Genomic DNA, 15,603 nt, shown 5'->3' with positions numbered 1-15,603 from the left:
TAATAAAAATTTGATCGAAAATGTGACTTATAAATTTATTCATAGATATTATTTATGAAATTATTCTCAAACAACAATAACAAATATAAATAAGTTCTTACTAATAAATTAAATGTAAATATTCAAACTTATTTATTTAATTAATTTAATAAATATTAAACAAATATAAATAATTTTTTATTATACTAAATATTAAGTTTTTCTCATTATAGGGCACACAGGGGTGAGTTTGATTGTTTTAGAAAACTTGATGGGCAATTATAGAAAGTCAACATGAATCGAGGTGTTAAACTCATGCATCCTCCTTTTTTTTATATTCATCATTATAATCCTCGGTTCCGTGAATGGAAAGTCATTGTGGAGAGCGTAGTTGATGGAAATAAAATAGTGCGAGGGGGTTTATAAAATGTAGCAATGGTGTATATTAGTATAATATATCACCAAATTCCCCTATCTACTTAAATTAAATAACGTGCCCCTGATCAAGGGCAAAGTTATATAGAGAAAGGAGTAGATGGAATTAAAAAGAAATATAGGGCGTTTATCAAAAGATGTGAAAGTCATACTCGTACATTTATTATATTTTTAGCGGACGTGAAGGGGAATAAAATTGGGTTAAATGGCGCCGGCGAAATAACGTTGAAGTCCAGGCTTTTGCGCTCCTCTTTTATGGGTTCTAGTTATCGCACCTCCTCCTTCTCCTTTTCTTCTCCTCTCCTCGACACAGTGCGGCGCGGCGCCCAGCTTGTTAAGCAGGACTCAGGCCAACGGCGACGACGATCGGAGGGCGGAAACAGTGAGTAGCTTCTTCAGCTCTTTGCCTTGGCGCTCGCTAAAGACTCGTCCTTATGATTCTTTCTGGTTGGGGAGGGAATAGGTGTGGAAAAAGATAGCCCGTGCTTACCTTTTGTTTTTTGTCGGCGGGAGGAGGAAAACCCCTAGAAAAAGAAGTTTTCTTGGTGTGTGTTCGGTTGCGGTTTTTGGATCTGCCCTCCGGCAGTGACGTCAAAGATCGGCGGGTATCCAGTGGCGGCCAGAGGCTTTTGGTCGGAGGAGGCTTCCTCGGGCTTGCTTTATTTATAAAGTCGTTGGGTTTTAGAGCTCGATGCTCTTTGGAGCAGGGTAAATTGATGCCTCCCGAACCATTGCCATGGGAGCGCAAGGAATACGCGTCCAAGGATCACCGGAGGCACGAGCGCGGGGATGCCCCTGGCGGCTGCGGAGGCGGTTCCTCATCTTCCACGAGGTGGAGGGAGTCCTACCAAGGTTCCTATGACTTTTACCGCGCATCCCCCCGCCGACACCCTTCAGGTAAAGTAGCTCAGATTGGCGTCCTGCTAGATCTGCGATGTCTAAATAAAAGCTTGCGGGTTTTCTTTCTGTTTTCTCTGGTGCCATTTCTTTTCCGTTCTAATATGTAGTTTTTTTTTCCATGTAAAGGTCATTATCGGCAGGGCGGAGGTTACTACCAGGTATATCCGGAGGACTCGGCTCCGCGTGGGTTCACACCGTCTCATTCTGACAGATTTTTGACGGAAGATGATGGTTTTAGGTCCCCTTCTGGTAGATATTCTAACGGCTACCGCAGCGCATATAGTAGGGAGCTCCAAGGATCTCTTCGGCGATCCCCTTCCCTGGATGTAGGTGACATCCCCAGACAACAAGACCATCAGGAAATCAATGCGACCGACTTCCCCAGACAGCCAAACCATCAGGAAAGCAAAGCAATCAACTTCCCCAAGCATCCATACCATCAGGAAACCAATGCTACTGACTTCCCCAGACAGCCAAACCAGCAAGAAACCAAACCAATCGACTTCCCCAAACAACCATACCATCAGGAAACCAATGTGATCAACAGGCCAGTCACTGCTCTGGTTTCTTCAGCATCTCAGACCTCATTAAACAAAGAGAATGATAAAATTGATGGTGCTGATGGCTTGGGCACTGGCCAAATATCTGGTCATCAGGACCAATCATTGGGTTTGATACCCTGGAAGAAATGGAGCCGCCCTGCCTCAACCAAGGACAAATCTAAGATGGAGGATACTGGAACTAAGGTTGGATTACCTTTGGAGAAGGAAACTCCTCCCTGGGCTCCCGTAGTCTCTTCTTTTGCTTCAACTGAAAGTGCTTTTAAGAAACCACGACTTGGATGGGGGCAGGGGCTTGCCAAATATGAGAAGCAAAAGGCAGAAGGATCTACAGAACCTTCTGTTGGTGGATTGCTTGCATGCTTGTCACCGTCAACTACATGCAGCTCATCACAAGGTGAGTTGATGCTTCTTATTTTTTTGGTAGCCTGGACATAGTATCACCTCATCTTTTCTTGATTTGAGTTCTCAGATATTTCTTGTTCATCCTATTCTGATTGGTTGCTCATTAGTGACCTAATCTTTGATCATAGATAAATCGATTGGATCATTTGAAAATATGGGTATGTCATATTTTTATGGACAACCCTCAGTTGACTTCTAGTTCCTAGGACATCATGTTTCAGTATTCTGTTAGTATACTTCGATTTTAGTTGCTCCCTTGCTCATTTAGGTAGTTTGGCATTGCTAATTATACATAAACCATGGATTAAAGCATCATGTTGTGCTGGTTGGCATGGTCGAATTTGCCTTTCTGCCTATCAATCGGCATGACACTAAATTCGACACGAGCCAATAGACATTGAGAGAGAAGCGAATAGAGAGAGGAGAAAGAGAGGATTACAAGGTTGCAAGCGGCAATGGTGGACCGATTAGGGGGTGGGTGGCAAGTAGGTGTTGTGGGAGAGACTAACAATCTTGGTGGTGTTGTGGAAGGGGCACATGCTATGACGGCAGTGGTGGTAGGCAGGCTGGGGCGAGCGACAACAGATGGGTAGTGATTGTGGAAGAGGAAAAGAGTGTTACTATCCTATGTATTTAAATCTTAATCTTTAAAAATACTACTAACTTAATTAAATACGAGTCCAATGTGGACCAAAATAATCTTGTGTTTACAAAAATAAATTCGGGTCCAATTTGGACCCACTTGATCCTCATGTTTACTTGATGAGCTTAACGTAGCCCTAATTTGAAAGCCATTCAACCCCCAAAACTTTGATGATTAGTTAAACTTTGCTTAATTACTACACAAGAAAATTTTAAAAACTAATTTAAAATATAAATATTAAATGATATGAAATTTAATTATCTAACTTCTGCATTTTTTTTACATCTTCATGTCAGAAGATTATGTAATTACAAATTGTTTTAAGAATACGTGTGCATTGAATGGATCAATTTTTTAAGGAAAAACTTTGTAAAGCTCGATTTGAAAGCATTTTCAAGTTTGAATTAAGTAAAATATAATATTGTAAATCCAAATTTTGAATTATCAAACAAAACACAAGAAACAAAATGATATTTAATGTTCAAATTTCGTATCAAATGTTTATAAATAAATTTCAAACACAATTATATAAAAGTATACATTATTTTTTTTAAAAAAAATTACATCCCTAATAATGAAAATGTTCAAGTCTTCAAATTTGAAATAGTTACAATGTTACAAAATTCAAAAACAAAGCATGCCCTAATTTATAGAAAACTAGGAAATTAATAATTATGGAATAAATGTATATAATTTACAAGGAACTAAAGGGAAAAAATAAAACTTAATTGTTTCCAAATATTTTTAACTTAACTGAATCATTCTGTTTAAGGATCGAAATTTTAAACCTATAAACTTCACCTTATATTACTATGGCTTTGAACTTGATTTGTGTTTATTTTCATGTCATTAAGCTAGTCCTAAAATTACTCAATTCATTTATTCTAATTTAGCATGATCTATTGGAGCACCTTATGGGCCCCTCCATGGCATCTCCACACTCTCTGGAAAGTGGTAAATCACCGGGGATATTTGCTCTAGTGCAGTGACCCTTTGCATGCATTTTGCATCCGTTGGGAATTGATCCCAAGATCTATTGGAGCAACCACCCATGCAGGTACCAACTGCACCAACCCGTGGGGGCTAATTTAGCACGAACTAGATCTTTGTAAAAGTGGATCCATCGGTATGATTATCTCAAACTATATGTGCCAAATAATCAACCTAAGTTAATGGCAATACATCATTTATAATACAACATCTACGATATTCCACTGCAACTGGTCCAATCACTTAACAAAAAAAAAAGGCCTTTTATGTAAGATTTATCGAGGTCAACACTTTTGGCATTCTTAGTCAATGTAATTGATTCTGTATATTTTGTAGGAAGCTGTAACTCATAAGTACAGTCATACAAGGATAACACATTGTGTTAGTTCTTGATTCTTTTCATTTTTCTATGAACTTTTTTGAAACAATCATGAAATTTGAACTTGGGGGGGAAAAGTCAAAACTGTTATACCTGCTAGATATACATTACCCACAGCCCTTTATTTCTATTAGTTTATTATTGTGAAGTGAATGATCAACTCATCAACCTGAATATCTAGTTTTAAGGTGCTTTGTTGGTTACTTATTGATTCTTCGATGAAATAACTTCCTGTTCACTTGTTTATTCACTTTGAACTTTGTGAAGAATTTTGATTCTCTAATTTTAAGGCAGAATATCCATATGCTTAAGGTCTTGACTTAATCAGTTTTCATTTAGAAATTTATATGGTTTCATTTTGGTGATACAACAGGTGCTGAAGATAAGTTTTGCAGCAGGGTTGGGAATAATGATGCTAGTCTGATGCAAAACTGTGATTTGCTTGCATCCACATTTCCTTCTTCCTACGAGGAGGTCCTCGCAAATTTGGATAATTTGCAGGTCAATTATATCAGTTCTTTTGATTCCCTGCTTGCTGATTTGATTCAATCTGAGGATTCTTTTGGTGGTGATTCCAATTTAATGGGGCAATCTTCTGTGAACAAACTATTGAAATTGAAGAAGCACGTTTCAAATGCATATGAGAAGATAGAGAATAAAATTGATTTACTAGAAAAGGAGCTCAAGGCAATTATAGGTGATACTAAAACTGATGCTTATCTAGATTCTATGAAACCATCAGATTCTCTTGCTTCTAAGATGAGTAGAATGCCATTAGACGATTTATCAAATGAACATAAGCATTTGAAGGATCAGCGAGAAAATTGTATGGAAGAGTTATCCCTTGAAGACAATGAGCACAGGCCTTCAAGTATATTTGTTGAACATGAAATTTTGACTGAAAAAACACTTTCTTCTTTTGAAAAAGAACCCCCTGGTAGCAGGTTGGAGAAATTGGCTGCAAGTGCTTCATTAATTGAAGCTGAAAGGTTAAAGACTACTGAACTATCAGATACGATTGAGTCACATGGAAGAGGGAGATTAATGGTTCCCCATGAAGTTGATATTAGACCTTTTGTGGATGACAGCGTGTCTATCGGTTCTAGAGGTACTATTCAGGGGATGGCAGATTCTAATTTAGTAAATTTAATTAAGAATTCCAACAGGAGTAGTTCAAAACTTGCCAGGGAAGTATTTGATTTTGCACTCCCAAAAGATCTGCCTCAGTCAGATAATTGGGGATTAGTTGATTTTACATCATGCCATAAGCATGACATGGAAATCAAAGAGAAGCTTTCAACAATAAAGTGTCGACAAAAATTTAAAGAACATGTTCTTGCTCTTAAATTTATGGCACTGCGTCACTCATGGAAAGTTAAAAGATTTCGCACTAAGTCAAGCCGGCGGTCTGAACTTAGCAATCCTTCATTTCAAAATGGTTCTCAAAAGCAACGTTCAAACCGATCTCGACCTACCTCAACTGGTTAGTCATAAATATATTCTGTAATATATATTATTTACTCATCCAATGTCCTCTTTATGTGGCTTAATCAAGTTATACAATATGGTAACTAGATATGCATCCTTCTAGTCATTTGGAGAAATACACAATTTGTACAGGAATGTTTTCTGTACTTTGTGCCATCCTTGTTTGTACCTTTCATGATCCTACTTAGTTCAATGTTGTAGTTGCTCAATAGTTATTAGACATTATAGATTTATTGACTATTTAATATACACTTAAACATCATTTATGTGTTATCATTTTCTAATGTTACTTTGTATTATTAAATTTTATCCATGAATAATTCTTAATTTGAGAAGGGGAGCCTTGGTGTAATGGTAAAGTTGTCATGTGATCTAGAGATCTATGAGTCTCGGAAATAGTCTCTTGCAAAGGGATAAAACTGTGTACAATAGACCCTTTTCCGGAACCGCGCATTGGTGGGAACTTCGTGCACCGGGCTTTCCTTTAATAATTCATAATTGAAATTACAAGATTAACATGGCTATAACTTGCTCTTACTATGGCAAAAGTGAGTCATAACTTTTTTCATAAAGTCATAGGTGACTTGCACATATTAGTAGTACAGGACATATAGCACATCACACAAATGATATGAATGATGGAAATGAGCTAAAAAAATTTCCATTAGCAAAGGAACTGACCTAAGAACATTTCAATCTCAGAGTTAAAGTTTCATATTTTATAGCTGTCCACATTTGATTCTTAAGATTTAAACTTCCTGAAAGTTGCAATTTTCAGTTTTCTTAATGAACCATCCTTGTTAGCATCACAAGATGCTAACCTCATCATCTTGCTTTACCATATCAATAATTCTCTAGGAAATTGTGCTGCACTGGAATTTAGCTTGCACAAAATGTCCCTTCAACTTCCAAGTGCTTCGCATGATTTCATGCTGATCCTTCACACAATTCTTGAAACATCACCAATCTAATGTCATCATTAAGGTTCATCATCTCCCTCCACTTATCCTGTTAAACTATGCATTACTTTCATCTATATTTTTCAAGGGAAGAGATCAGTTGTGTCACAGAATCGTTGTCTTACTCTTTTTTTCTTCAGAGCTCATTTATACTTGATATACAGCAGAGTAGCAGATGCTTTAATTTTTTTTTTAAATATGAACATTTCTAAATCTTGAGCATAACTACCTTCTAATCAAATTAATTGTATGAAATTGTGAACATGGAGATTTTTATGATGCCTAGACCAGAATTGTCTACATGATCAAAAATACTCCAATTATGTGAGGTTAAAAATTTCAATAGATAGATGTTCAAAATTATTATAGATGATTTGTAAGAATTGGTAAAAGATCTTTCATACATTGTAGATGATAAAAGATAATTAATGTGAAATATAGAGATCACATACCTCGTGTTATCTTTCTTCTGTCCCTTTGCTTGATACCCAAACAAGTCCCAACAAGCCTTCTGTTCATCTTGTTCAATTATCGCATTGTTATTGAACACTTGCATATTCAGAAAAAAGAAAACAAGATGCAAACAATGGGTGGGTGCATGTTGACGTAGCCATGTCCAATCAGTACAAAAATCTGTGTGCGCTTACCTTCTCTTTGATTCAAGGAGTTATCATTGCCTTCATATGCCTAACCTTGTATGTAATCCATTGCTGTTCTCTCCTCACCATTGTTTCTTTAAGAGGGTGAGTCACCTCAACAACACAACCAAAACCTTGTCAGGATACAGTCAATTATTTGTGGCTTTTCACTGCTTGCTTATTTTTTGATTTGCTACTGGAATATGGTTCAGTAGTCCAGTAGGTTGCTCATTATATTTAATACGCCATTACTGTGATTATATGGAACTATTCAACATATTTTCATGAGTTATTCATACAATGAAATGTGAATCCGATACTTCCAACACAAGACCTCACCAAGTCTCTACTGTTTTATTGCTTTAGAGGTGCTTTGTGCAGTGACTACAAGTCCCTTGTCTCTCAACAGTGCATGACAGAAGGCATTTGCCAGACTGCCGTCTCTTTGGTTTGTATTGCTCTAGAGGCGCACTCATTTTTTGCATGGACTACAAGTTCCTAGCTTTCATCAACATTGTGTGAGAGAAGGCATTTACTACAATACTACAATGGTGATGGAGCCATAAGTCTACTAGCATTCTTTGCTTCTTGGATACTTGTGAACCTGAATGAGTAGTAGTAATCATAGAGGACATACTACACTTTGAAAAATTGAGTGCTTTTGACCTATGTATGTTTGATTACTATGTATTCTCCTTGATTAGAAAAATTCCTTCAATTTTGAGTTTCATCTTCTTGTATACACATGCACACATGCAATTTCTAAAGAAAATATATAATATGCGGAGGTATCTTTAATTCTAAATCTTTTGTGTATGTTTGCTCAAGTTAATGTGTGGAAAATAGTCTCTATTCTTGTGCAATTAAGAGTCAAATGCTTTAGAATTTGTCGTTTCAGAATTATTTAGTCTGCAGTTCTTGTACTTGTTCTTGTCAAGGCTGTTTAATCAAGATTTTATTCCTTATGGATATGTTGGTTATTTCAAATGCTATAGACATTTCTGATTTTATATTATTATTTTTATATCTTACAGACAATACATCATCTTCTTTTGTTTCTTTCTAGATGCCCAACATTGTTCTTAAAAGTTTTTCTATTCTATTATCATATTGTTTTTCATCTGGTATTTTCATTATACCGATAGCAGGTACATTAACTTTGGTTTCTACAACAGAAATAATGCACGATTCAAGTAAATTACTGTCAGATTCACATATCAAGCCTTGTAGAAATCATTTGAAGATGCCATCACTATTAAATGATAGGGACAAGAGGTGCACTAGGTTTGTTAACCATAATCGACTAATCGAAGATCCTCTGAGTTTTGAGAAGGAAAAGGCAATGATAAACCCATGGTCACATGATGAAAAATTAGTTTTCATGGAGATGCTTGCCAGGTATGGTAAAGATTTCACTAAGATTTCTTCCTTTCTGGACCATAAAACTACAGCAGATTGCATTGAATTTTATTACAAAAACCACAAGTCAGACGGGTTTAAAGAAGTGAAGAAACAGTTGTATCTCAGAAAGCAGCATCAGTCTTTGCCAGCCAATACCTACCTTGTAGCATCAGGAAAGAATCGGAATCGCAGAAAAAATGTTGAATCTCTTGATTTATTGGGTGCAGCAACAGTTATGGTGGCACAAAATGAATATACCAAGAAGATTGGAAAGCATGCAGGAAGTACTTCATCCAGGGATTCTGTTTATTTTTATGGAGCAAACAAAGTTAACATATCTTCTCAAGAAAGAGAATCTGTTGCTGCTAATGTATTAGTAGGGATTTCTAGCACACGATCCTCAGAGGGTATCAGCTCACATGATACTTGTTCTGTTGGGCATGCTAAGAATATGAATGAAGAGGCGATCCTAGACGTGGATGATACCTGTTTTTCAGATGAAGGCTGTGGAGAATTGGAATCGGCCGATTGGACAGACAAAGAGAAGATTATGTTTATCCAAGCTTTGAGCATGTATGGAAAGGATTTCACAAGGATTGCAGATTGCTTAAGAACAAGATCAAAAGAACAATGTAAGATTTTCTTCAGCAAGGCTCGAAAGTGCCTTGCTCTTGATGCAATTAATCAAGGTTGTACTGCTGGGGTTACGCCAGTAAGCCTAACAAACAGAGGAATAAGTGACATAGATGATACTTGTGGTCTAGAGATGAATTCTGCAGTCTGCAGTACACAATCTTGTTCCAAAATTGATGATGATGTCTCCCAGCCTGTAGCAAACAATGGTTATGAGGGAATAGCAAACAATGGCTATGAGGGGATTGCCCGTTGTGCTAGCACTGATTCCCATGTTGAAACTGAGAGTTCATATGAGCAGGATAACAATGTTTTAGATAAAGGCAATCCTGAGAGCGACAATAAAGCTGATAAGCAGATGACCATTTCTTATGATGTTAAGCAGACGTTCAATGAGGACAATCTTCAATCTGATGTGCCACTAAAGCAAAGCATTGTTGCTGCATCAGGATGTGAAGCTGTAAAATATGAGGCTGCAGATTCAGCTAATGGGGAAGTAAACTTTGAAGAAACTGGCAGTATTATCTCTCTCCCAGTGTCCATTGTCTCAATCAGAAAAAGTGAGCAAGTTGAAGAATGTCTGGAAGCTGTGCCAAAACAAATAACTGCCAGTGTTTCCTCTGTTAGAGATATTGTTGAATGTTCTCCTGCTGAAAGTATGAAGAAGAAAGCAGATTCAAATTCATCGTGTGCTACTGAGGTTGGGTTGTGGAACAAAAAATTAACCAACATCAACTCCATTGCAAATGAAATTGTTCCTCCTTCAACTACAAAAGCTTCAGCTCAAAACAGAGTTCAGATGGTCTCAGCAAATAATGCCAACTGTTGTCGCTGCTTGACCTTTGATTCACAAGTAAAACATGATATGCACCCATCTGCTGCTAAGAATCCGCAGACCATCTTGTTGAAGCAGGAAAATGATGATTCTGTACCATTGAATTCATTTGTAGCAAATCCAAGTAGTGTGTGTTTTAGGTGCTCTCCTTGCATATATTCGGAGGCCCTCACAAGCTTTCTGCCACTCCATGTTGATCAAAATATGTATATTGTGAAAAGCTATCCGTTGCAGTCACTCAAACAGGAAGCCAATGGGAAAGCTAACCCCCCTGCACTTGAGCAGCTGAGTCAGCATCAGGTGGAAAGTGAAAAAAAGGAAGTATCCAGACCAAACCATTTTTTAGCATCAGATAAGTACTGGAAAAGCAATATCTCTACTCCACATTTGGCATCTGGTGGGATGTCTCTAAGTGAAAATCAGTCAGAGATTGAAGTGAGAACTTGTTTCAAGAACTGTGCCGTGGATGTAGAGAAACCTAGACCTGGAGATCTGAAACTTTTTGGTAAAATTCTTAGCACATCCACACAGAAACCTGGCTCATCCTCCAATGGGAATATTCAAATATCTTCATTGCCAAAGATGGATGGTGCTTCAAAAATGATTAGTTCTAGTGATATTAAAGATGCTAATCAACTAGTAAATGCTGGTTCAGGTCAAGTGAACCTAGAAACAACTTATGGTTTCTGGGATGGAAAGAGAATACAGACTGGTTTTTCATCGTTGCCGGAGACTGCTTCCATATTTTACAAGTACCTAGAAGCACCAACCAGTACGTCCCATTGTCCAGTCAAAGATGGCATTGATCATAATAGTTTTCTCACAGAATACCAGCAGCCCTATATGCCGCCACTGTCAGCTAATCTGAAGCAGATAGATACTATTCCTGGGCTTCGGAAAAGAACTCAAATCAATATGATTCCAGGGTTTCAGCAGCAAGTGCGGGTAACACCTCTTGGTACAAACATGATTGGTGGCAGAATGTTGGTTGGTGGAGTGGTGTCGGATCCAGTTCCCACCCTCAACGTGCATTTTGCTGCAAGGACTGAGGTATTTAGCAGTGACACAGAACCATGGAGAGGAGACATGGGAAGCAGGTTGTAGGAGGCAAGCTTGATCAAGTAGGTACTGAATGGTTTTGTAGGTTTGATTTTTTGTTTAGGCGTTTTCTCTTCGCCAATTTGTATCATATTTACCTTTTGTAACTTGCAGCAAATTAAACATGGTTGTGGAATTCCTATTCCTCACCATATGGGCATGGTTCTTTTTTCCTTCTGTTAGATTAGCTTGAGTTTTTGTATATTCTTTATTACATATACAAAATCAGCTACGGCTGGAATGAGCGAGCTGCCAAATAATGTTCCAAGCTTGTGGCCGGTCAGAAAAAAAAAAGCTCAAATGATTGGAGAATGTTATTAATGCTCTTGTGATGAGACTCCTATTGACGGAATGTGTTTTTAGTTTTCAACTCAGCATGCTTAATAGTTAGAATCTTTATGGTCAAGGATGTTGAAATGTTGATGATCTTTATATTACTTTGACTTATTTTGATTTACCTTGTGAAGAGATATGTTGAATGGTAATGTTTGTAATTATATTACTTTGATTTATCTTATAAAGAGATGCTGAAATGATGATGTTCTTCATAATTGTACTACTTTTTTATTTTACAAAAGATGTCTGAGCACTCGCATTCATGTGAAGGTAAATTTCAAATCAAATATCATAATAATAACTTAGATTTGCCTTGTCAAGAAATGTTGGAAGTGGCGATATTGTTTATGAAATGATGTGGATCTTATTCTTCCAGCTTATTAGTTATGCTAATCTTAATTCTGCTGTAAACTTTAAATGCAAAAATTCTCTAGGAAAATAAATGGGGGCAAGCCTTTACTGTTTTTGTTTTTTTGGTTTAATGTGGATGAATTCGTTCATCTTGTGTTCCACTAAACTTTAGTTGTTTTATTTTATCTATGAAATTATTTGAGCATGGTTGAAGTGATTTGAAAGTTTAATAAATGAATTGAGTAGTTGCATATTAGTGATCAGAAGTGAAACAATGAATTGGAAAGGATAAATGTGCAAAAATTAAACTCAAGAACTCTTCAATATTTGAACAAATATGTATTTGACTAACATGCTCAAACATTCAATTAATGGTACTAATAATAGGTTAAAGAAACATAGTAAAGTGGTAATGACTCTGAGAATACAAAAGAGTCATGCATCACACAGGATATACCCAACCAAATCCAAAGACAGCCTGAAACCAAATCCACAATGTACAAACAAATCAACACCAGCACACATATTGTCCTTGGACATCAGAATTGCAACCAGAAGCTTGTTCAACTGAAGTAACATAATTAATTGTGATTTTGCAGCAAATATCTTGATCGGCAAAGCCTTGATGATGCTCATGCAAGCTTCCTGTTATAGAAAAATCCATATCCGTGGAAAACATTAGGCAGAAGGTAGAAGCCATATGGCAACTTAAATTTCAAGCTCAAAGGTAGTATAGCAGAAGCCTTGACTCAAATAATTAGTGAAGCGTGTATTCCATTCAACCAATCGGACAATGTAAGCAAATACATTTTGCTTTTTTTATATTACTATTGATGATAACATATCCAATAGTCAATTTCAATTATTTAATACAAATATACAACTTTACTGCTTGCTATATATTTCCCATCTGTTTGGTTTATAGCTTGATTCATTGTTTGTTTACTTGGGCAAAAAGAAAAGAGGAAAGAAAAAATGACAAATTTACATATGGAATTTTATCATTTTGTATATATCTTTGGTGTCACTTTCTTTTCTCCCCTTCATAGTTTTCATCCAAGTAAATAGACCCTAAAAGTTTTGTAAGGTATGACTAATTGAGCTGTTTGAATTAGAAGGCTGAAAAAATGTCATTGGACTTGAATTGAGAGGATCTTTTAAATGTTAGATATTATTTCATGGATAACATCCAAGTATTGTCTTCTTCATATGTATTTATGCCTTGAATGAATTATTGCATTAACATGATGCTAACGAAGAAGAAACTAAAATAATTAGATTTTTTTCTTTGGATGGTGACATGATAAATCTACAAAATGCTGAAGACTTGAGACAATGACATAAAACAGCAAAATTTTACCTCTGAATTATCTTCTAAAGTTGGTTAAGTAGTATTGTACCAAAACTGAACTAGGCCTATTTTTCAATCGCTCAAACATTTGCAAGTATCTAGATTTCTTAGCTGATATTCACATAACAAAAAGATATAAAATAAAGAATGAAGCATGTGAATCCTTTACTAGATTGAAAAGGAAATGAAAGGTTTGCTTACTTGATGGTGGATTTACTAGTCTCATCTTCCTCCTTGCCAGTGCCTGTGATCTGATCACTCCTTTTTTTCCTGCTGCCATCATTACTCTTCACCGAATTGTTGGTTGAGCCCTTGTAGTTTTCATTGTTTCCACTAAATTTCTCCCTGCCTTTACAAGTAGAAGGACAAGTTGGTGGTGTCTTGATCTCTTGAGACGAACTGTTTGAACAATTTCCAGACTTTTTCTTTATACTTTCTCCAAATGTTTTCTTCTCTGACTCTTTACTGCCAGGAGATCGATTAGTGTCATTAAATATGGGTAACTTGTCAATTAACAGACTCTTCGATTCTTCCATCTTAGATATATGTACATTGCTATCATCATCTTTGATCTCTGCTACTTCCTGAGAACTATTCTCGATTTGCACACAATCAATACATCCAAGCTTTGAGCATTCATCTTTGTGAGATTCACAATCTAGTATTCCAGAACTGGGCTCCAAATTATCCTTTTCAAGTAAGGAATCATGACATTGGCCAACATTACATAATATAGCTTCAGGTTCAACAATCGAATTGTTCATTTCAGATAAAAGAGCGCTACTTTGAGCGGGGTCGCACGAATCATAAACTAACTTCTCCTTAGCTAGTTCATAAGCCTGAGATAGATTGGTCCACACTGATTCCGTAGAATTGACTTGATGTCGCTTCACATAATGCCTGAGCTCATTTAGGAGTCTATGAAATGGCTAGGGAGGGAAAAAAGAGAGAAAGAAAGAGAGAGATATGAAGTTATAAAACCAAATTATCTAAGCCTTCAAGTGAGAATCATGAAAAACTCGACCAACCTGGGCATGACATTCTAGTGCAAGGTTGAAGAAGGCTGCCGACACAAAGTGCTTTCCCGTTGTTTCAGCCAATCTTATCTGCGCAAGCCAGTATGTTGAAGACTCGAGCTGGTCGAGCCTGCACTTGCTACAGTTCTGAGCGCTAAGGTAAGGCGTGCCCTTAGCAACAGCAGGCTTGATCAATGGCTTCGGAGTGCGGACCACCTCTTCAGGTTCTTCATCTTCGCTGCTTTTCGCTACTGACTTCTTTGGTTCTTGAAAAGTAACATGGGGTTTCTTCTTACCAACAACCGTTGCTACAGTTTTAGTCGCTGCGGGATCTGGATCGGAAGGCTTCTTCGCTGCAGCTGGAGCTTTGCGCGTCTTGGAAATCAACAGAGGTTTTTCGACAGGAACGTTCGTGCTTCTGGGGACGCCAAAAGCACGCTTCGGCCTGAGCAAAAGTCGAAGAGCCATTACAACGGCATTATGATCACGGCTAGGCGAACAGATTCAGAAGAAGAAGAAAAAAAGAATTTTTTCCTACTTGATTTGAGGTTGCGCAGCAGCGACACTTTGCCATGGGGGTTTGTTCATCGCGATGACGCCGTCGCCATTTTTCCCAGAGGACTTGGACGCCGTCCTACGTTTGCCTGCATCGTAACATAAACACGAACCAATAGCGATTATCTCGAGCAGTATGATTCGAAGAAATCAAGGATGGCGAGAGAGGGAGGCGAGATTACCGGGGAAGGGGGTGGGATGAGCGTCCATGGGCGGAGGAGATTGGGGACAAAGAGGATTAGGGTTCGAATTTGGGGAAAGGGATGAAGATGGGAAGGGAAGGGCGGGAGTTTGAAATCTTTTGAACGAGAGAATCCAATGGCATTTTGGAAATTAGTAGTGGTTTTTTTTATTGAATTTTTATTTTACCCCCTAAGATTTTGAATTTTCCCAAAATAATCCAGAGTTTTGGGATCAACAACCCTACCCCTTCTATAGTTAATATGATAAATTAATGATAAATCTATGACAAATTAATAGGGTAAATTAACGATAAAGGTCGGTTAAAATATTTTTAGATTTCGATGTCAAATTTATGGCAATGTTGTGAAGGACGATATAAGGATTTATCATTTGGCAATATCATGCAAGAGGAGATTTCCCAAACATAAAAGCCATGAAAGTTTGGTTGCTAAGACATCTCCTACTTCA

At 37.2% G+C, this 15,603-nt stretch overlaps 2 protein-coding genes across 6 annotated transcripts; one reads left to right on the top strand and one right to left on the bottom strand.

Annotated features, from left to right (window-relative positions):
• Positions 1–623: 623 nt before the first annotated feature.
• LOC122006792 (nuclear receptor corepressor 1-like) lies at positions 624–11,717 on the top strand. Of its 5 annotated transcripts, none has more exons than XM_042562415.1 (5): positions 624–796; positions 878–1,311; positions 1,441–2,271; positions 4,665–5,774; positions 8,525–11,717. In XM_042562415.1, exons 2-5 carry the CDS (start codon positions 1,131–1,133, stop codon positions 11,347–11,349), a joined length of 4,947 nt encoding a protein of 1,648 aa, XP_042418349.1. In that variant the 5' UTR covers positions 624–796; positions 878–1,130; the 3' UTR covers positions 11,350–11,717. The 5 variants fall into 5 exon arrangements, with proteins under 5 accessions (XP_042418349.1, XP_042418347.1, XP_042418350.1 ...); XM_042562413.1 differs by having other exon boundaries at positions 8,522–11,717; XM_042562414.1 differs by having other exon boundaries at positions 625–1,311; positions 8,522–11,366; positions 11,458–11,717.
• Positions 11,718–12,372: 655 nt separating this feature from the next.
• Positions 12,373–15,234, bottom strand: LOC122006791. The gene is made up of 5 exons (XM_042562411.1): positions 15,135–15,234; positions 14,936–15,041; positions 14,410–14,842; positions 13,583–14,310; positions 12,373–12,675 (listed from the first exon to the last, which is right to left on the bottom strand). Exons 1-5 carry the CDS (start codon positions 15,160–15,162, stop codon positions 12,663–12,665), a joined length of 1,308 nt encoding a protein of 435 aa, XP_042418345.1. The 5' UTR covers positions 15,163–15,234; the 3' UTR covers positions 12,373–12,662.
• Positions 15,235–15,603: the final 369 nt, after the last annotated feature.

This window comes from Zingiber officinale, chromosome 7B (genome assembly GCF_018446385.1).
Source record: "Zingiber officinale cultivar Zhangliang chromosome 7B, Zo_v1.1, whole genome shotgun sequence".
In the NCBI taxonomy this organism is placed as follows: Eukaryota; Viridiplantae; Streptophyta; class Magnoliopsida; order Zingiberales; family Zingiberaceae; genus Zingiber; species Zingiber officinale.
This window is presented reverse-complemented; position numbering and strand designations above follow the sequence as displayed.

Coding starts and splice junctions, on each gene's coding strand:
- LOC122006791 (XM_042562411.1), bottom strand. CDS start 15,162: ATGGACGCTCATCCCACCCCCTTCCCCG. Junction 14,843..14,935: donor GCTGCGCAACCTCAAATCAA/GTAGGAAAAAAT, acceptor ACTTTTGCTCAG/GCCGAAGCGTGCTTTTGGCG. Junction 14,311..14,409: donor CACTAGAATGTCATGCCCAG/GTTGGTCGAGTT, acceptor TTCCCTCCCTAG/CCATTTCATAGACTCCTAAA.
- LOC122006792 (XM_042562413.1), top strand. CDS start 1,131: ATGCCTCCCGAACCATTGCCATGGGAGCGCAAGGAATACGCGTCCAAG. Junction 2,272..4,664: donor TACATGCAGCTCATCACAAG/GTGAGTTGATGC, acceptor GTGATACAACAG/GTGCTGAAGATAAGTTTTGC. Junction 5,775..8,521: donor ATCTCGACCTACCTCAACTG/GTTAGTCATAAA, acceptor TTATACCGATAG/CAGGTACATTAACTTTGGTT.